The sequence below is a fragment of the Sminthopsis crassicaudata genome, chromosome 6 (assembly GCF_048593235.1).
Source record: "Sminthopsis crassicaudata isolate SCR6 chromosome 6, ASM4859323v1, whole genome shotgun sequence".
Lineage (NCBI taxonomy): Eukaryota > Metazoa > Chordata > Mammalia > Dasyuromorphia > Dasyuridae > Sminthopsis > Sminthopsis crassicaudata.
The window spans coordinates 78,702,227-78,725,617 of NC_133622.1; the positions used below are offsets into that span (position 1 = coordinate 78,702,227).

At 32.8% G+C, this 23,391-nt stretch overlaps 1 protein-coding gene across 4 annotated transcripts in view; it reads right to left on the bottom strand.

Moving 5' to 3' along the window:
* LRBA (LPS responsive beige-like anchor protein) overlaps window positions 1-23,391 on the bottom strand; it is a 742,057-nt gene that overhangs the window by 315,850 nt on the left and 402,816 nt on the right. For all 4 annotated transcript variants that reach the window (XM_074272516.1, XM_074272513.1, XM_074272515.1 and 1 more), the window contains exons 38-40: window positions 12,908-13,032; window positions 4,279-4,425; window positions 1,470-1,606 (exon numbers count right to left, since the gene is read on the bottom strand). In XM_074272516.1, coding sequence (XP_074128617.1) covers window positions 1,470-1,606; window positions 4,279-4,425; window positions 12,908-13,032 — 409 coding nt within the window. The remainder of the gene's footprint in view (window positions 1-1,469; window positions 1,607-4,278; window positions 4,426-12,907; window positions 13,033-23,391) is intronic.

Below are 23,391 nucleotides of genomic sequence, written 5' to 3' on the forward strand. Positions count from 1 at the left end.
GGTAGTCTTTGGGGATCCAAAAACCTGCTCAATCCTTAACAGGCAACAATGAAAGAGAAATTAAATGATGCTGGACAGAATACAACAGAAAAACAGAAAGTACAGCTGTTATCAAAGCTGTTTCAATGACACTACACATAAGAGGATTCTTAGCCTAAGAAAAATCCCATTCAAATACCTGTTCACTGATTTGGTATTTTAAGCTGACTTGCCAACTACCAGTAATTGTAGAATTAAAATATTTTTTCAACTTAAAGGCCCTCTTCCTATCAATTTTAGCTACGCTTTAACTATACAATGGAGTCCAAAAAGCTAATCAATGAAACAAAATTGCCCAATTGTATATTCTTGATTTATAAAGATATATCGGGACTTCTCTTTGAATAACTCCAAAAATTCAAATTTCAAAAACTGTTCAGTCCAGTGTCAGAGTTGAACTCTTTTTCCAATTCCTTCCAGTCACACAGTCTAACCATTTCCTCTAAATAAAGGCAATAAGATTAGAACAAAGGGTAGTCCATACTGAGATTTAAATTAATCTTTTTAATAAAAAAACTTAATGGCTCTTGCAGAGGACTTAAACTATTTAATTTTTTAAAAAATGATTTAATAATAGCACCATAATAACTCCCAAGAACTTCTTCTACCTAAGCTCCTTCCCCTGTCTAAACTCTAAGATAAATATTTGTTGTAAAAGTTTGCTTTGTTTAAAACTGCCCTACTACTCTTCCAAACACCTTATTCCTTGGCAGAGCTTGTTCTTTTAAGAAAAAGTTGCTGCTCGGAAATAGAGATTTAACCTTCAGCTTTATAAAAATAAATACAATTTTAAATCTTCCTCCCAGCTTCATGGCTATTTCCATAGTCTAAATGAATAATGAGAAGTTAGGTGGGTCTGAAAAATAATTTTTAAAAAAAATTAAAATATTTTTGGTTTAAATTTAGGAAACTATACATGGTACTTTTAAAAATTCAACAATATACTCTAAGAAATATATATTACAAACAAGACATTTAGAACAGTAAGTCAAAGAGACAAAACAAGTAAGAGCAATATATATTAGAATTCTATTTGTAAACATTAAAAACCTTTCAAACTGCAATCTCAGGTTCCCTATGATATTTTTTATATGAGATGAATTTGTAAAACTCCCCATTTTCACCCTACTAAGTTAATTAGCACTAGACCTATAAGGAAATTATTATTAACATAAATGAACTACATTAAAATAGCCAGTAAGTGAAACTCAAGATTATATAAGGGCAAAAAGAGCTAACAAGAAAGCAAGGTATAACTCAGTGAAAAAGTTAAATCACATCTTTTAGAATGTAACTAGATGTTTCCCAAACCGACTCTATGTCCTCCTCCCCCAAATAAATTCTAAACAATCCAATAACAGGGGAGAAAAAACAAACAGAAGGCTTGAGGGTAGTGAGGAAATAAGATAATACATTTTTCCTCCTCTTACCTTGGGGTCAATTTTCTTGAAGTTCGGCTCTTCTTCATCTACTTCAAAATAGAGTTCAGAGGAGGTGATAGAAAGAGTACCCTTCACCACCACAGAAGGGGCCACAAGTTGAGCTGGTGTGCTCAAGCTCACAGGACCTGTGGAATATAGAAAGAAAACACCAGATGTGTAAGAAACTTGATTAGAAATGTTATTTTTCTTCCTGATTCTCACTACTACTATGTAGTGTCTCCCTACCCCCCACCCACAGATTCTGTCGGATCCTATCCTCCTCCAACAATGCAAAGACTTCTAGACCCTTGGGCCTATAACAGCTGGTTAATGATCCTGGTAAATTGGTATGCAATTGCTTTGTAGTGAGTATGCAATGCCCATAGTCAGATAGAATTTGATTCTACTATTCATTCACATTTCACATCAGGGGCAAGCCTCAGGCTGCCAACCAGCAAGTAGCCATTACCCAAGCAGTAAGTACGGAAATGGAGAAAACTAAGCAGGCTTCCAAGACGAGCTCAGATTCTAAATAGAGCTAGATCACAAAAGATCAGCATTTTGGTGAAGTTAGTAAAATCATCCTTATCACTGCATTCTCTGTAGTCTGGGTGCTAGTTCTGAAAATCTCATGCTTCATCTCAACTTTCATGAAAAGAATTATTAAAAATTCTACTTTAGTATACCTTCCACTCTACTGTTAAATATTGCTCAGCGGTTCCAAATACAGTATTCATGTAGTTTGGGGATTCAGGGATTAAACAGCTGGAGGGTGGGTTTCCAACTGAATGAATTTTTATTGGAATAATCAAATCTCCACAGGGTTTATCAAAGAGACAAATCAGATTGCTACTGAAAACAATGGAATCACTTCAGATTTAACAGTCTAGAGTCTATAGACACAAACATAAAAAAATGAGGGAGACACTAAATGTATACACATATAAAGAATAAAGATAATCATATATACATTTGCTTAATCTGTATTTCAGGCTTTTTTTGTTTTAAGAAAAATTAAGGATCTGAAATCAATTTGTGATTTCTCAGATTCTTTGTGGAACAAAAAAGCAACATGAAAGTGATACTTAAAATTTTGAATTAATACAGTAGTACAACTACTCAGGCAATCAATGAGTGAATAACTGCCCCGAAATTCAGATGACCTGTCATTTCCATCGATTGTTAGAGCGGTGATGGTCTTTAATCTAACATCAATCTTAATGTGCGCCAGAAGGACAATAGAAGGGATGCTCTACTGAGAGCAGAAAAGGCTTTGCCCCCTATTCCCAATGTACAAATACATTGTGTTTGCAGATGGGCAGCAGATAGCAGGAGAACGGCCATGATTTCCCTAAGCTCATCCTCATAAATGGATGAAATAAGCAGCTATGTGTTCTTTTGCTGTCTCCTTTTGCCCTCTGTACATTAGCATGTAATCCAGAAGAGAAATAACATTTTTTCAATCACTTTCAGACATTCAATTATGGGGTGAACAGACAGCTGCAGGATCCAGGGCAGCCCAGGTCCTACAGAAGACCCCTGACAATTTCCACTTCATTTCTAACCCACACCACTTTATTAGTGAGGATTACTTCTTAATCCTATTGCCATTGTCAAGATTATATAATTAAACTCCCCTTTCACCTCTATTACAGTATGAATGTATAACCAGAAGCTGGAATAGAAGCATAATAAAAAAGGAGGAAATGGTCGGTGAGTTTTGTAGGAAAGGTAGATAGAGATGAACAATTCTTTTCTCTACAAATGGGGAAGGGAGGGAGAAAGGAAACAAAAATCACAAGGTATAATGCTCCAATTTATTTAATTTTATTTTATTGAGAATTATATAGCCTTCACTACAGAGTGCATATCCTATCTTGCTTTCTGTTTTCCTTGATCGAAAAGTATATAGCAAAATTAAAAATAAGTGTTCATAAACAATAGATTCAGGTTTTAGATTTACCAGAGTAGAAGACATTATACAAAGGATAATTCTGCATCTGAAAAAAATTCTGGACTCATCTCCATCTTATTGCTCTTTTTGTGTAGCCCTTTTAATAGTCATACCAAAAGAACTGTAGGCAAAGGAGGAACAAAGCTACTTAGTGAAATATTAAAATGCCACAGGAAGGAAAACAAATGTCCTATTGGCCATCTACCCTCTGTTACTTCTCTTCTGTCCTGCAAACAAAGCTGAGAAATTTCCAGATACAATCATATTGAAAAACCTATCTTCTTACTGTCATGAAGTTCTGGGAGGAGAAAGTGGCTCTAGGTTCTTGAAACAGAATTTTTTTTCTTGTTTTTACTTTATATGGAAAAGCTAAATGTAAAAAGGGACACAATTACTAAAATCCAGCATATCAAAACCAACTTTTTTACTCCAGGGCTAGGTTTGTTTACAAACTACTTACCTAGGCAGACTTTTAAAGTAATTAGACAGCAAGGCCCCCAAGGGTAAGTGGGAAAGGATACTTTTAGTTTTTAACAAAACAAAAAAAAAAAAGAAAGAAAGAAAGAAAGGGGGAAAAATGACTTCTCCAAATGGAAGCCCATGACCATAAAAAGAAAAATTAAGCATAAAATAATGACGGTGTTTGTTGAGAGAAGTGTGGAAGTAGTAGTTCACAGCACAAGTCAGGGGAAACAACAGATATAATGACAGAGAGGGGAAACATCAGAAACAAAAACAATCTCTTTTTAACTTAAATGTGGAGGACAATCCTTACTGTTTAAATAGAACTTAGTTGTCATAACTAAAAATATAGCAGATCGATGGGCAAACTAGTTTGAATATTTGCCCAACTGCAGAATTTACCAGTCAGATTCTCTAAGTCTTTCTCCTCCACGGATGACAGGGTATCATCATCGCCGTCTAAGGTAATCTCACTTTCCGAGTTCTGATTTCCTAAAGCCTGACTCTTGATGGACTGTTTTCCTTTAGCAAGGATATCTTCATCTGAAGCTGAAATAAAAAAAGAAACAGGGATGTCCATCAGCTTAGGAAGGAGACAGTGACCAAAAGTAAAAGGTGAGAGGAATAAACATTTGAAATAAGGGAAGGTTAGTCAATGATGATCACTAGTATTTGGAGAATTAGTCAATCAATCTCTTTATCAATCTTTCTCAATCTCTCTGTCTCTGTCTCTCTCTCTCTCTCTCATACACACACACACACAAACACACACAGACACACATCATACAGGTACTCAGGAGAGCAAACAAGTATGTATGACAATCTATTTCCCAAATCTAGTGTAACAGTACCCTGAAGAATACTTATCCCATTAAACCCAACCTCAGAACCAGTGACTTCTCACCATTTATTTATTTATAGTTAAGAACGAGGAGGATTGAAAACCAGCACTTCCTGAGATATTGGGGAAGGGGGTGGAGGAAAATCTCTAGTTTCAAGTGCACAGTTACCAGGCAAATCTATTCAATTTTCCATAAGATACTGAGGAAGTAAGGTGGGAAAACTTCATTCTGTGAATAACATAACAACCAGATACATTTGGAGAAAATTCAAAATTGAGATAAGTTAAGAAGGTGGCTGAGGCCTTCATATCCAAGTCTGAGCATGCTGCTTCCCATGGAGATTGGAGAGATGAATCTATGGCACTAATGAAGCCACTGGTTCTTATCAATTCACATCTCTTCCCCCCTTTCTTCATCCTCCCAGTCCCTAGCACAGGATTACAGTAGTTTCTCCTAAAATACAAGGCTAGGAAACCTGAGGTGCAAAAGCCACCTCTCCAGGCGGTTAAACTAAAGGGCTAAGATATCCTGGGGGTAAATACAACAGAAAAGGTTTGGCAGGCCAGAGAAGCCTCTACAAATACACTAGCAAAAAAAAGCCATGCCCATTTTCTCAGGACGTGTGACAAGGCAGCAGGAGGGAGGAAGAGAAGCAAACACACAAATCTCTGCAATCTGCAAAGGAGGAGCTCTGGGGGGCGCCGACAGCCAACAATGAGACTAGGAGAAGGAGCAGAGGAGTCAGTGGAAATAACTGGGAGAAATGATCTGGGGACTAGAAATGAAAACCAGAACTTCAAATACTGCAAGCCTTTAACTCAACTACAGAGCAGAGGGTGTGGATGCCTTCATGTTTGGAAGGAATAGAACCACTTTCATGGACCACCAGGAAACAGGCTACCTAAAAGATTTTGAGCAAAAGCTGGACCATGTTTCTGATGCATAGAAAATTGTAAAGTCCATGTGAAAAAAAGGCAGGTTTAGGAACTTCACTGAGAAGCCCTAACTTCTCCTGCTTACATATTACAAACTTGATCTAGTCCTTGGAAATGGTGCACCTGATTCTTTGAACCAAGCTTTCCCTGTAGAATGGCTGAAGAGATCCAGCCTGGTGAAAACAAGTTCCCAAGAAGGAATTGGGTGGAGTCAGATGGCACCAAAAAAACGTTGTATTAAAATAAATCAATCCAAAGGATTTTAAACATATAAATTATAGCATAGGCAAGCTGATTCAAGTAATTAACCTCTTTGGGACTCAGTTTCTTCCTCTGTAAAATGAAGGGGTTGGCCCAGATAAAACTCTAAAGATCTTTCCAGGTCTGTAATTCTATATTATCTATAGTTTTGTACTCAAAGGTTATTTATGGGTAGAATAAAACTTCATTTTGACATCAAAACTTCATTTTTATATCATTGCCAACTCATTTGTAGTTATCATTAATTCATTCCATTGTTATAACAGAGCATTACTTTTGGAAAAATAGAAGTATTTCTCCTGATATTTTAATACTTCAAGGATTCTAATTTCTCCTAAAAAATATAGTAAAAACAAAGTTGAGAGAAATTTAAAAAAAAAAAAATAAATTATTAATTCACATACTATGTGTGGGTGAATAAAATCTTATTTTCTTAAATATATGAGATCAAATAACAAAATATCTAAAACCCTTTGCAAAAATTAAAAGGGGGGTTATGTAAAGGATAGCTATTTGCTATTATTTGCACATCATTAAAATACTGGATATCAATGGATATATTATCCCCAAAGTTACAATTAAGTATACCATGTTAAGACATAAAATTTAGGTTGAATGAAAGAAGTTACTTCATTATTTTAATATTTATTTTGGAGAAACATGTAATAAATCCCCAAGTAAGCAATTATTTCTAGGTTTTTAAATTTTTATATTATCACACTTATTAAAAAATTAGTCCTTGAAAGTATAAAAATTAAAAAGTGAGATTTAAAAGATGTAAATCAATGACTACTTACTGGACAATTATATTAATCAATATGCTAATTTTTGAATGGAGGGGTTATTTCTTCCTATCATTTAAAAAAAACATGGAACTTGTGCATTTTTATACAAGTTAGCATACATGTATATATATTTAGGGATTGCTTTTACTTATTAAAAAAAGTTTGGTAAAAAATAGTTTAGGAAAAAAAATCAAACATAAAATGTAAATTATGAAAATATTCACATCCAAATCCATGTCTGAGGAACATATGCCAAACACATCAGGAACAACTTGCTCATTACTTTCCCTGATTACTGCCATACATGACTTTAGGCTCCACTAGCTTATTTAACAAAAAAAAAAAACCTTTAATCTGCAAACATTTACAGAGGAAGACAGTCCCTAGTGGCAATATAACATGGCTTAAACTTTCAGTAAATAAATGCACATTTAAAGGCAAGATAAAGTAAAATGAACCAAGACATTTCTAATTTTCAATCATTTCAATTTAGAGTTTGAAATAAAGATGATGTATATATTCTCATGTTCTTAACAATGTGCTCCAAACAGAATACATTCTGATTAAGGGAAAGTTTTATGTAAAAGACAGTAATATGTATATATTGCATATATGGGATTTTTACTTTTATCTTATTTTTTAATTTATCAAACAAACAAATAAAAAAAAAAAAAAAGCTCAGATTCTGGAGTTGTTCAATCTGAGCTAAAAACCCTCTTGTCATGGAAAATATGCAGCTTACTGATATTTAGAATGGTTTTCCTGTAATTAACTCCCCCTTGAGGATTTTAAGTTAGCAGCAGTAAAATTACCAACAGTACTCTAATACACACCACATGCGCTGTTGTTCAATTCTCAGTGGCCTAATAGCTTTCTGCTAAAGATTTTTTTTTTTCAAAATTAGAACAAAACAATTCCAAGCAAAAATAAAAGGTAATTATAATGTTTATATGCATTGGGGGAAAATACATTTTTATTTTTAGCTACACTATACCACTTAATCACCATTTTATAAACAGGTATCTGATGTTATATTTCACTTGTGAGTCAGTGTATTCCACATTGAACTAACCGTTTAATTTGAAGATGTCAGGGCATACTTTTAAATCATTTAAATATAAGTTGTGTGTTCAAGTCAATCTTAACTCAAGAAATTTTCTAGATATCAAAAAGACTACTAAGAATAAAATTTTTTAAATTCTTTTACAGTAGAAGGTAAAAATATACCTCATCTAGCTTTGTCTTTGTGGCGGTTCCATTATTTTTCAACTAAATAATTACTGAAGCTACAGCTATTAGATAAAACTATACTAATTTTTGAGTGTTTCTAGCTGCATTTTACACAGCCTTAATCCATGTCAGTTCTAAAAGCTGATACACTGAACTCAAAAGGAAGCTCTACCAGGGGCTTAATATGTGTTGGTGAGATTTTTAGGGGCAAACTCTGAAGCAACACTGGATAGGAATGGATTTGTCTGCAGAATAGGGTGAATGAAGCTAAGACAAAAAGTATGTGGGAATATTTTCTATTTGAGATTCACAGATTCTTTCCCTTTCCTCAATTAGTAGACTGCCACAGTTAATATTTCAGAAAGTAAGTAAGAGAAGACTTTGTACCAAAGTCTTTGGCACCATACCATTTCAAGAAAAATTACTCTTCAAAGCAACATTCATCATCTTAACCACTAAAATGATAATAGAGAACTTCACAGATTTTTATAATAGATTTACTAATATATAAGATGATGAGGGCTACCAAAGCTCTACTCTACTGAGATTCTAGAGATATATACCTGCCTTTATTACACTGGAATAATTTAGAAAATATATCATAGTTCATATAGATGGTATGTAATTTGTGGCATTTACAAAGAAGGATACTGGGGACGTGGGACAAACTCAACAAAGTATGGGTAGCTTAAAACAGCCCACCATGATTTAAAGAGCAAATCATAGGTTTCTCCTGATAAATATGGAATTCTAGAAATTGCTACATTAACAAAGAGAACAATATATTTTGGCAGCTAAAGAGATAGAAGCATGTTGGGTAACTTGATCAGGGAATAATCTTATTGCTTCAAAAGCCCATTTCTTGAATTATTTTATACTATTATTTATTACAAGAAAAAATTAAAACATAACTGATGTGATAACTACAAATATAATATATTTCAAGTTAATCATGCTGAGTTAGCAGGTTAAATAACATTCCACATCTACCTTAGTGACAATTTCCAGCTCATGATTCTATTTATCCATCTATCAAATAAAATATTTATGACATTCTATATAGAAACATATTTGTGTTAACAAAAAATCTTGCTAAATGAACATCTACCAAAGACAAAGAATAAGGGTATAATCTATTATTTACAGAATCTGACTAAAAAGCAATGGCAACAATGAGAAAGAATTTTCTCCTTTAGATGGTAGAGACAATCTTACCATTTTTTTTTATTTTTTAAAAAAATATTTCTATATCCTTACAATTTGCAATTATTTCAAGTAGGATTCATTTTATCACCTAAATAAAAAATACACTAAAGTGGAAACTTGTTAATAAAAGTTATTATAACACTTGAATTTTAAACCTATTTTTTTTTCCTTTTAACTTGATGATAAAATGTCAACTAAAATAAACAAAGAATTTGGAAAAAACAGCATATTAGTTCTTTACTAGAAGTAAGATTGCTTATCTTCTAGTCTCATTTCTGTCACTAACTAATATGTGACCATGTGCATATAACTTCTCTGAGTTTACTGATCTGTAAAATATGGGTAGTGGATCATTAATATCCCTATTTGCTCTGAAATTCAATAAGAAGAATCAGACAATTAGAAGTTAGCAAATCTATTCAGTACCTTGTATTTGAATGCTAATGAATATTTAATAATTATACATTCATATATAAGAATATATACAAAAAGGGAAAATTTTAAATCACAATATTAATCTTTACCTGGTATAGACTATTTTCACAAAATTTAAACAAAATTTTTAATTTTAAATTTAGAATATGATAATGACTACAAAGTTTAAAAAAAATCCTACAATGCAACAATGACTTTTACAAATAACTACTTTGGAGGTTCTTTCTTTGAAAAATTACCTAAATCTTCTTTCCCCAAAGCAAGTTAATGTGAACTTGGGCAGGGCAATTAAATTGTCAGAATTAAAAAATTTGTTTTTAACTAGAAGGTAGCCAGAAGTAGAGTCATGGGGCTGGTATTGATCGTGAGAACAGAGAACATTAGTCTTCAGGTATTTACGCGGCCACCTTTGCACCAGAGGCTTTCCTTCAAATCAAATCAATTCCTGGAAAAGATGGCGCTAACAACTAAAATACATAAGTAATCTCCAACAAGATTTCCCTTTGGATGTTTTTCTTTTATATTAATATGGTGCATGGTACTCAAGGTTCTTCACTTTAAAAATGCATTATTCCCAAAATGAAGTCAACCTTCTATGACCTAAATATAAAACAATGGGAAATGCACAAAGACTAGTTATATGTAAACATTTTTGCTCACTATAATTTTATCTGTTACAGGATTTTATAACATACTTTGGCCATCTTCCCACCGCCACCCCCAACTTTGTTGTTTTTTTTTTTTAACCTATTTTTTAATTTGATTATTCACCTTTTAACTTTATTCAAAACAGATTCTTAAAAGTAAATATTACTCTAAAATTATACTTATATTGTTGATACTTTGGAGATATTTTCAGACTAAAGCTGTAAAATTATATTTTAAATATAATTGTTTTGTATACTGAAAACAAAATATGGCATCACACAGTAAGGGACTGGTTTCTAGAACATCCTAAAATACCTTTATGTCACATTATTTTTATTGTTTTTTTTTTTTTTTAAATAGGTATGTATAGCTAGCATCTTAGACAATTATAATTAGCATCCTTCAAGAAAGCTAAACAAAAGGTAACTATACATTTTAGTGAGAAAGATAAGCCTAATGGTATGCCTAAATCTGTTTGCTTATTACCTGGTATTTGATTTTTAGTTGAACTACAATAACAAAAACTTGAATTAGAAACATATTAGAAATAAACAAAGAGGAATATTTTTCTATTAAAAGTTTATTCCTTATTTAAATGTTCTTGTACTTCAAAATCTGCTTTAGATATTGATGATCACTAGAGAACTATAAAAATTCTACTAAACAAGACAGTACCAAATCAAATGTTTTAGCCTAGCTTCTCTTTTATGGAATTAAATGAAACCTTTTAAGACAAAAAAAAAAGTTATTTTAACTTTTTCATTAATAGTTTAAAAATCAGAGTTATTAATCCTCATAAATTTAAAAAAGATATTAATTTAAAGGGTGATTATTATTAGAAAGTAAACTGCTCCAATGTAATGTTACTGCAAGATCACAGAAGAGAAGATATGCAAGGGAATTTTTTTCCTCATAACAAAATTACAACTAGGATCATCACATAGGTACTTACGTTGTCTAAATGGAATGGTTCAATTCATTAATTTTCTGGTATGAATTTGAAAATTCTTAGTGTGAAAAAATATGTATGAGGAGTAAATTTGAAGGATTATTTTAATTTCAGTGAACAAAAATCTCATTATTCTGTTCACTTGCAAATAAGTTTAGAAAATTAACTATACAATGAGGAAAATTTGTGAAAACAAATGGCTTATCTAAAGCAAAAAATGTAAAAATCCTTATTAAATGAAAGAAAAGATTTAAGAAAAATTCTTAAATTGTCAAAACTATTTTTCAAGAAGTACTAATTTTTTTTCTTTTTTGCTCAAATGGAATAAAATTCTTCTAAAAAGAATAAATTTTAAATGTAAGGTCATTAACCAAAAAATACATTCTACTCTAAAATCCACAGTATCACCTCACAATAAAAATAATAAGAACACCCAAAGCTGAAGTGGCCTAATTAATTCTACATTTTGTTTCTTCTTCCCCTCCTCCTACTATTGAAGATGTAAGGCTTTGGGACTCATTGCTTTTAGATCACTTTGTTATTGACTATTCTCTGTATGGCCATTTATTTTAAAGGACTGATGTCACATTTGGTGTTATATCTGATGACATATTGTAGACATTTTCTTCCAGAAATGGCTCTTTAAGGCTGAGTGCAAGAGGTTAAGCTGCCTGGCTGAGGCCAAACCCAACATTATATTCTTTCATCTAGATCTCAACAATATTCTTAATTGCCTTAAATTAGTATTTCCTTTGTATTTTGCACTTTAACCTTATAAATGTAAATACAAAACTTGAAATTTTAAATGGCAAGCATGAAAAAAGTAAAGATATTTTGTATTTAAAAAAGAGCAAAAAACATTAAGGCATGTTGTCAGTTTTACTGACAATATGAAGTGTGGGTAAATTTCACATTTCCCTTAACTATGTATCTTAAATAACTTTCAAAACCATAAAATAATAAGTTTTAGTGCATAATCAAGATAAAGAAATTGTTAAACCCAAAGGAATAATCCATAGTTCTACTCATTCATTCCTACTGGCTTTTCAGACAGCTTCCAAAAATTGTTGCTGAATAAGAAGTAAGGTAATATGCAATACAACAAAAACTGGTGGGGGGGGAGGGGGAAAGGAGGAAGAGATGTTTTGTTGAGCTGTGCTAACAAGATGATGCAGAACAGTAACATAGGGAAATAATGTCTATTCTCTTTTTCCACTAGCCATCTATCATTACCATCTACAAATCAAGGCTTAGAGACTACCTAGGCCAAGGCACTTAGACATTTATTACTATCCCTCTGCTTCTCACTGGAATCTCAAGTTAAAAATCAGCAGTTAAGAAAAAAACATATATGCCCAAGAGTGCCTCAAAATGTATTTGGTTTTAGTAATGTTTTCTTTATTATATCAAAATAATTAAATTAATTAGTGATCTTTTACTTGATGAAGGCAATGAACTCAAAGCTAAATGTGTTATTAAAAATAATTTTAACTTCCAACTCTAGAGACAAAGTCTGTTATAAAAATGTTGCATGTGTAATATATTGTATATGTGATTAACATCACAAGATTACAGATACTATGCTGTCTATGAAAAAGTAGCTACTTGTTTCATTTGTGGGTAAAATAACAGAAATGTAGTGTTGAACTGTTTTACAAGGCCTTGCAGTAATGAAACTCTGTTCTTCATTACCAAGTACTGTACCTGCTGCTATGGACAAAAAGTGGTTTTTACACTGACCATGTTCCACGGCTGTTTTTAGTGTCGCTTCAGGATGTGTCGATCCAAGAGGGTTACGCACAAATCGTCGCCGGCGCCGCAAGTCATCTTCCCAGTAGTCAAGGCGCCAGAACTCACGAGGACGACTACAATGAAACAGAGAAGCCACATATGTTAGCAATTATCAAACAGCGTGGTAGCACTGGATTTCTGCATAAAGCTCTCCTTGTTTGCTCTGCCCTTTTTTTCTGCTCCCCATCCAATCCCTGTTAAACAACCCCCCCCCCCTTTTTGCTGCAATCTTTTACTTAGGTATGTCCTTGAAAATAACAATATCACCTTCCAGTCTAAGGAACTCCTTTCCCTTTTTTCTTGGAAGGTGAAATGAGCACTAAATACATCATTTTGAAATGAATTGCTGACAGTGTGATCAGTTTCCCCACACTCTAGTGGCATGTGCTCCGATTTCAGCCTCATTTCAGCCTCAGCAGGGCACCTTTCTCAGTGACTGCATTTATAAACCAGAATAGGGAAAAGGCTATTATAAATATGGTATAACATTACCTATATTAATCAAAGTCTGTCCCCCTTCATTTTTCTTCCTAATTTGTGCCTTTTTGCACAAGGTCAGTAAATCATACTATGAATGCTTGGTCCAGAAAGTGTTAACTTTAATGAATACCTCAGTTACATGGTTATGTATGTGATAATAAAATATTGCTCTGTTTAGATGTGCAGGAATTTAATTAAAATAATCTCTTAAAATATTCATTACATTTAGCCCCTGAGGCTTAGAACAACACAAGAAAATGCATTTCTTTTCCATTTACTGTTTTTAAATAAACCATTGCAGGAGAGTGAAACAGCAATCTATTTTCAAGCAAATCAGATTGGATTTCTGTTTCATGTGCTATGTTTTTATATTTAATTAAAAACTACATGCTATATGATGTGCAATAATTGCTATATGGAAAACATATTTCTTAAAATTTACTTTTTAAAGGATATGCTAAATTTATCTTGCATTATACTTCTTCAAATATGTAAAGAGTTTTCGGTAATATGCTTTTTTAAAGCTAAATCTTAACTAAAACACTGAAAATATCTTGCTAGGAAAATAGTAAAGGAAAAAAAAAAGAATCCTAATATGCAAGACAGGATGGAAGGGAAACACCTGTGGTATAATTTGCAAGAACAACAACCAAAAAATCTAAAGCTTGAAGATATGTGAATTTCAAAAGTAAAATAATTTTTTCCCATAATTGGAACTTCTGCTAGAATGATAAATACAAAATAAAACCCAACTTGTATTTCATGAGCTAATAAAATTGTGTCCCTGTCAGCTGTGACAAATTAGTATCCTTGACCAATTTACAGCTCAAAATACTAAAAATGATAGTGATATTCTCTGCATTTTAAAGAATAAATCTAAAAACAAAGCAGGGTCTATAGAGCTATAATTTTACAAATTAAGTCACTCAAATTCAGTTCAACAAGAAAATAAGCCATAAACTATGTAATTTTCTCAACAGCTATTTTTAAAAAAGTGATATGACTACAGTGGGTTTGGTATCTCTTTTCTGAGAATATGGAGAAAGAAAACATGGATACCAAATATATCCTTTGTCAATTTTGATCATTACTACGAGGACAGGGAAGAATATTATACAAGCAGGGAAAGAAATGCTAGAAGACTATATTCCTGTCATTAAAATGTATCTAAAATTAATAGGTATTGTATTATGTATGTACATATGCATATATACATGCATATAACGTATGTGTACATGACAACTTGGAGTTTCATTTACATGATATGGTCAATTATTTAATTTTCAAATAAAAACAAAAGTTATCACTTGAAAAGAGTAACTGAACATGTTTTAAAGTATATGCATGTGTAGAGATGAGGAAAAGACATTTCCTTGAAGGTCAATTAATGACTTAAAATTTTCCATCAGTGATATTTTTAAAAGGCAGAGCACAGCTGGCTATGTGGATGCCTTTGGTAGTCACAGCGCCAGAATAGGTACTTCATCATTCTGCCTTCCTACATTTATCTGTTAAAATTATTATCAAATATCAGCCAGGATGCAGCCGTGAATCACACACTGCTGCTCATCTTCAGGGGAAAGATACAATGAAATTCTATTCATCAGTATAGCAATCGGCACAAGTAATTAGTTCCCTAGACTGGATCTCCTACAAAGCTTATTTCAGTCAGTACCACAAACATATGACAATGTAAAGCTAATGAAAGCTGCTAAAATTTGTTAACCTTTTCTGCCATCAATCTTTCTAATATTTCAGGCTACAGTATTATGAAAAGATGGTAAATTATTAATTTGTCACTCATCTATCCTGCCATACTTTTGATCAAATTAAATGATGTTATTCTTCTAGATAACAATTAAAATTATTAGAGTTGTTAAGCTGCTATAATAAAATTACACCAAAATTAGGTGATAATAGATACTGGCATATGTATGAACAATTAACAATAACTTGCATATGTGCAATCATTTTATTCTACCGTACCCAAACTGAATAAATTATCACATTTATTAAAGATCAAATAACTCAACATTTATAAGTTACAATTATTAGAATTATTTATAATATATAAATTAGAATGAACAAAATGCCTTAATTAAATTTATCTTTGGAGTATTAAAAATACGTACAAAATATAAAACATTTAAAAACACCAAATGGTAACATTTATAGAAAAAGATAAAACACATTAGGGAGTGGTCATTAGCTCAGAACAAATTCTCATGATAATATGACATGAATTACAAAAAAATACATGTTGCTCAAACTTATTAACAATTACTGGATTGAAAGGATTACTAAAATTTTTTCTTAGCTAGGCAATTGTTAAAATATTCTCAAATAAAATTAATATGATATTGTGGTATAACAAAATACATATCCCCAAAACATTTAAATTGGTTTAGAAGGCAAAGTATTATTTCAAAGTTATTGTAACTTCATAATGGAAATCTTAGAAATAAATTCACCCAATCCTTTCATTTCACCTTTGAAGAAAAAGAGGTATAGACATGATAAATGATTTATCCAATTACTTAGTAACTGAAATGAGACCAGTTATCAGAATCCTGATTTTTGATCTAGAGTTTTTTCCCTCTTACCTTTCATTTATCTTAAAAGATCAAGAAATTAAATTTTTAAAAAAATATATACTCTGTGTGGGGAGAAAAAATAGTGCCTCTTTTTCTTGTCCAGGTTAGAAGTACAGGGACTACTGACTGGACAAATCCTACTACTAAACTGCATGAAAGCTTTGACCTGTTCCATTACATAACCTATTGCCAGTTTGCTTCCTACTCTACTTATGCAAACTTCTGTACCCTCCCATCCTCCCCACCATAAAGGGACTGAATTTAATGTAAATAACTGATCACCTTTAGTACTAATTGCAAGATCATGAAGCATCCCTTCAGCTTTACCAAGTAGTAGGAATTACAGAAGTATGCCACTATAACTAGACTATTTTCTTATTTTGGAGAGGCACTGCAAAAACTAGCGTCTGCCTTACTCATTAGCTTACACTGCTTCTATCATTCTAGGCTAACTCCAAAAAGTGTTAAGTGCCAGGTGACTTTCCCCCCAACCCTCCTGAAGAATTTTATTCACCACTGGTCATATTCTTTTCAACATATTAATGGTGTGGAGCAAAATAAAAGAAGGGCGTGCTTTTGAAATTTGTAGATGGTTCAAAGTAAATGAACGTAACTAACAGAGAATATATAAAAGGATGGAGATCCAGAAAGTGTTAGCTATTATAGAAAGATCAAGGGTAAAACAAAGATATACATCATTATCAGAATGATTTATATTTACAGCCATAAAACAAGAAAGGGAAACCAAGGGAATAATATGGGGAAAAATAAATGCAATCACTGGGCTTTGCAGAAAATAATGACTTAGAAAACCTGAAAAAAGTAACTAAAAAGTTGACTAAAATGCAGAAAAGTTGCAGGATATACATCAAATCCATGTAAACCATCAGAATTCCAACATATTAGCAATAAAACCACCAGAAGGAATAGAAGAAATCCACTCAAAATACTTACAAAAGTTATAACTAGGTACCTATTGATATATCTAGGAACAACATACATCTGACACTTTGAATCCTAGAAAATATTTTTATAGAAATATAGAGCTAAATAATTTGAGAAATATTAATTGTTCAAGGGTAGATTTGAGTATTGGAATGAAAATGACAATAAAATAAATTATTTATTCAGTGTCACAATGATTAAATTACCGAAGAAGTTATAAAACTAGAAATTTATATATAATATACTGTCATAATAAAGAACAAAAGCCAAAGAATATCAAGGGTAATGATGGAAAAGAGCTGGAAGAAATGGGAGTCTATCGGTAATAGATTTCAAACAATACTTTAACACAGTGATCAATTAAACAAGTTGCTATTGGCTAAAAGACAGAGAGAGGCTGATCAGTGGAACAGATTACGCACACAAAATACAGAAGCAAACTCATACAGCAGCCTAGTGTTTGATAAACCCAAAAAACCTAATTTCTGAGATAAGACATTACTATATGACAAAAATTCCTAGAAAAATATCCATCAAATAGGGCACAAATTATGTTTACATCAATATCTCACAGTGAATACCTAATTAAACTCCAAAAGCATATATGACTTACACTTAAAATGTGATATCATAAGAAAATTAGAAAAACAAAGAAGAAAGTAACTTTCAGAATTGAGGATAGGGAAACCTTCATGACCTCCTCCCTTATCCCCCACCAAAAAATAGAGAGCTCACAGAATAAAAAATAGACAGTCTCGATGATGTAAAATAAAAATGGAGTTTTTTATAATAATATTTTTTCTTTTAAATAAGGGTCTCATTACCAAGAAAGCACAGAGCAGCAATTTTAAAAATGCTTGTTGATCTTATTTTATTTAAATATATGAGAATAAGAGTTAGACTCTCAACTGATAAATGTAGAAATAGATATAGAAATATATAGATAAGAACTTTCCAAAGAAGAAATTCAAAGTATGAAGTTATATGAAAAAATGCTCTAAATTGTTAATAATTAGCCAAACACAAATGTAAATAACTTATGAGTTTCTACCTGATGCCTATCAAATTGATAAAGGTGATTAAAAAATAATGAAAATGGCAAAAAAATTTTACAGACTGATAGTAGAACTGAGAATCATAAAGATATTCTGGGAAGAAATTTAGAATTATAACCCCAAATTTAAGAAACAGTACATATTTGACCCGGCTATACAAGTAATATGTCTATATCACAAAGAATGCAAAAAAAGGAGAAAAGGTCCTATATAGGTGAATTGCTTAAACAAGCTTTTTTTTTTTTTTTTTTTTTTTTTTTTTGGGTGACAAAAGAAATGCTAATCAATTGGTGAATGACTAAAGAAACAAGTATATAATAACATACTATTATTCTATAACATTGATATAAAGGCTGGTTTTATGGACTCTCAGCATGAATCACCAAGTTGACATAAATGACATCGTCAACGTCAAAAAGGGCTAATGTACTTAATAGTAGAGAGTCCAAAAGAAGGGCTATAAATATTCCCACTCTAAGGAGTCTACTACAGTCTAAGTAATGGCATTTCAGAGACAAAATAAATAAATAATTTTTACTCAAGAACTTTAATCTTTATCCACAATAGAACAATTAAAGAAAAGAAAGGGAAAGAGGAGAGGAGAAAGAAGAAGAGCAGGGAAGCAAGAAAGGGGAGGGAGGGAAAAAAGGGTAGGGAAGGAAGGAAGGAGGAAGGGAAGAAAGGGAAAAGATGGAGGGAGGGAGGGAGGAAGGGAAGGATAGATGAAGGCAAGGGAAGAAGGAGAGATGGAGGGAGGGAAAGAAGAAAGAAAGGAGGGAGGGAAAGAAGAAAGAAAGGAGGGAGGGAAGAAAGAAGAGGGAGGGAGAAAAGGAAGGAAGGAGAGAGGGAATACAATGGAAAGAGTGTTAGACTTTGAATCAGAAGACAAGTATTTAAATCCCAGATCTGTGTGAGTGATCTTGGAAAAGCCTTTTGATTTTTCCCTGTGCCTCATTTTCAATGGATTTTTTCCAAGGTCTGTTATAGCTCTAAATCTATGACTATGATTCTATCAAATTCTATGATGCTAACTGGATTTTGTTCAGTTTTTGACATCAAATTTTACACTGGTAAACAGGATTAGAGATGCCGGAAATTCATCAGGTTGATAATGTTATGCAATAACTATATTAGGGATTAGGGAATATTTTACCTAAATAAGAGAAAATTTTGTCAGTAACTATCTACCTTACTTCTATGTAAGCCATTGCACCTCTGCAGATTACAACTTGCCTAATAAACTGTATGGGATGGTCACTAAGGTTCCTTACAATTTTATCATCCAAGAATTTTTCTAAATGAATACTCTTCATGAAGATGACAACTAACCTAGAAAGAATATAGAATAATTTTTCCCAAATTAAATGATGAGGGTCAGAGCCAGACTGCATAGATTTTTAAATGAATGAGAGAAGAGGAAGAAGAGTCACTACTTAAGAGGAAAATAGAACCACTTATTGCAGACAGCTGCCTCAAGTTATCTGGCCACATAAAGAAAAAAAAAAATGAAATAATAGCAAGAGAGAATGGGCAGACCATTTGAAGATGAGGACAACATTTGGCATGTTTATAGGCACCAGGAAAGCAGCCAATAAATTAGTGAAAGGGTAGAGATGATAGAAAGGGCAACTTAATGAAGAAGATGGGATGGAATGGGATCACCCGTGCATGTAAAGGGGATAGCCTTGATAATGAGAAGTGCTGCTCCTTCATCCAGGAAGAAGTGGCAGAAGACGTCTGAGTGATGTCAGATGAGAAAGAGGAGAGAAAAGGAACCTCTTTGCAAGTGGCCTAAAAATGAAGCAAGATTCTCAGATGAGAGGATAGGGAAAGGAGAGTCGATGGGAAGTCTGAGAGGAGATAAAAAGATTTCAGAAAAATGTTGTAATGAGTGAGATTATTTTACACATCCCCACCACCCATACTATTGTGATAGTCACAGGACAATCTAGTTCCTTAACCTTTAAAGAGATGGATAGTGCAAGCATTCTGAAATTCTTAAGGGATACTTCTTCCTATATTACCCAGAAAACGTCAGTCAGCTTCTGTAGGAGCAATGAACTCCCTTGTCTTAAAAATCTCAGGTGGAATAGAATCAGCACGGCACTGCGAGAGGAAGTAAATGGGATTAAACATTTCTTCCTCAGTTAGAAGTTCAGCTAAAGAGGGATTAACTTCAAAGTGAGATATATATTCAGCGATGTCAGGATTGGTTGATGATAGTCTGTTGAAAATATTATGAAAGTGTCCAGACTATTTCTCCAGGATAAGATCCTTATTACTAATCAATGTGACTCCATAAACACTGAGAAGCTAGAATGTATCATAGATCTTTGGCTGATAAATAGTTTTTCAGAGCATCACAAAAGTGCTTTGGATTGTTATTATTTGCATAAAAATGAATTTCATCTGCCTTCCTAATCAATCAAAAATCCTGCATCTTTAGAAACTTCACTTGCATTTTACTTTTGATGGGGTTGAACTCTGCCTTCTTAGAGACAAACTCTTCTACTGGTAAACACAGTGGAGTTTGCAGCTTTTGAATTTCCTCATCATTTTCATCAAACCAATCTTATATTTTTGAGTGCTGTGGCCCTAATCAATAAATACACTCAAATCTTTGAAAGCTGCCCCTTCTTTTCTGCTCCAATATGTTATTTCTGCAACAGTATGTTGCTTCAGCTTTCCTTCCAAGTTAGCAATAGTTTCTACTCAGAGAAACACTCTTATCTATGGACACTAATTCTTGCAATCATGTTGTTTTAAAGCCATTGCTTTTGTTGAAATGTAAATATTTGGCTTGGAGAGGATAAGTCTATATTTGCTCCAATATCCAATATATTGCATCCCATAGGACCACCATTCATCTCCTTTGTCACTCTCACATCCTATTCTCCTTATAAAGATATAGTCTATTAAATGCCTACTGTTTCCTTTGAGGGTGCATCCACAAATTTTTATTAGGTAAATGGAAGACAATATTAGTGATAAGAAGGTTAGGAAATACACAAGTCCTTAATAGAAGGTGATAATTGTTATCACTGTTTTTTCCCAAGAACTCCTTGCCATGTCTGGTAGTTTGTGCCTATTCTAGCATTAAAGTAATCCAGAATTATAAGTTTATCTTCTTTCAGCATATTGATGATGGCGGTCTTCATTAAATTTTTCTTTCATCTCAGCAGGGCTCTTCACAGTGGAAGCATACTTACAGATCATGGCAATACGGCACTTTCTTACAAGTGGAACTGCATTGTCATAAACCTCTCATTTCGCTTTTGCTAGTCATGCAAGCCTCGTAAATACATTAGTTTTGATTACAAAACCTATACCAGTTTTATGGTGCTCCTTTTCAATGCAAACATTCCAAAAACTATTATCTATCTCTGACTTCAATAACATGGTTTTCATTTGCCAGGCTTTTTTCACTCAGGGCTGCTATTTGGATGAAATACCTGCTGAGTTCTCTCATAAGAGCTATGCATCTTTCAGGTATACTGAATTTCATGTTGTCCATAACTATGTACACTTTTGTTATCTGTCATTATTAGGTCTCAAAAATAAGAAAAAACTAATTATCAAAACTATATAGTACTGGATTAAAATAAGAAAAATGATCAGCATCAAAGTAAGACTTGGGAATCATCAAATAAACCATTTTATAAGTATTGTTAGGAAAACTGAAAAGTAATAAAATGAAAAGTTTAGAAAAGTGTTTCATACTATATACTCAATGAATCCCATGAAGCCAAAAGCTGCATATAAAGACACACACCTTGGTATCCCTCTTTGTAGTGGCTAGAAACTGGAAATTGAGTGGATGTCCATCAATTGGAGAATGGCTGAATAAATTGTAATATATGAATGTTATGGAATTTTATTGTTCTATAAAAAATGACCAGCAGGATGATTTCAGGGACGCCTGGAGAGACCTACACAAACTGATGCTGAGTGAAATGAGCAGGATCAGGAGATCATTATATACTTCAACAACAATACTAGATGATGATCAATTTTGATGGATGTGGCTCTCCAACAAGGAGATGAACCAAATCAGTTCAATTTGTTCAATAATGAATAGAACCAGCTATACCCAGAAAAAGGACTCTGGGAAATGACTGTGAACCAATACATAACATTTCTAATCCCTCTACTTTTGTCCACTCGCATTTTTTATTTCCTTCTCAGGTTAATTTTACATTATTTCAAAGTCTGATTCTTGTTGTGCAGCAAAATAACTGTAGGTGTATATATATATATATACATATATACATATATATTGCATTTAACATATACTTTAACATAAAAAAAGACATCTCTAAAAAAAAGGTGGGATTATTTGTTTTGTAATTATAGATAAGATATAATTAGCCATGAAAGAAGCTATCATTTTTAAAAGTATTTTATTTTTGCAAATACATGCAAAGATAGTTTTCAACATTTGCTTTTTTTTTTTTTTTTTTTGGATGCATTGGCAATTTTTCAGCATTGACAATTGCAAAACTTTTTTTTTCAATTTTTCCCCTTCTTCCCTCCACCCTCTCTCCCAGATCCCCAGATGGCAGGTAAACCAATACATGTTTTGTTTTTTGTTTTTTTTGAGGCTGGGGTTAAGTGACTTGCCCATGGTTACACAGCTAGGAAGTGTTAAGTGTCCGAGACCAAATTTGAACTCAGGTCCCCCTGAATTCAGGGCTGGTGCTCTATCCACTGCGCCACCTAGTTGCCCCACCAATACATGTTAAATATATTAAAGTATATGCTAAATGCTATATATATATATGTGTGTGTATATATATATATATATATATATACACACACATATATATATATACACACACACATACACACACACACACACACACACACACACACACACACACGTCCATATAGTTATTTTGCTGTACAAAAAGAAATGGACTTTGAGATAGTGTTCAATTAACCTCTGAAGGAAATCAAAAATGCAGGCAGACAAAAATAGAGAGATTGGGAATTCTATGTAGTGGTTCATAGTTATCTCCTAGAGTTCTTTCGCTGGGTGTAGCTGGTTCAATTCATTACTGCTCTATTAGAACTGATTTGTTTCATTTCATGTTGAAGAGACCCACGTCCATCAGAATTGATCATCATATAGTATTGGTGTTGAAGTATATAATGATCTTTCACTCAGCATCAGTTCATGTAAGTTTCTCCAGACCTTTGTGAAATCATCCTGTTGGTCATTTCTTACAGAACAAAAATACTCCGTAACATTCATATACCACAACTTATTCAGCCATTCTCCAATTGATGGACATCCACGTAGTTTCCAGTTTCTGGCCACTACAAAGAGGGCTGTCACAAACATTCTGGCACATACAGG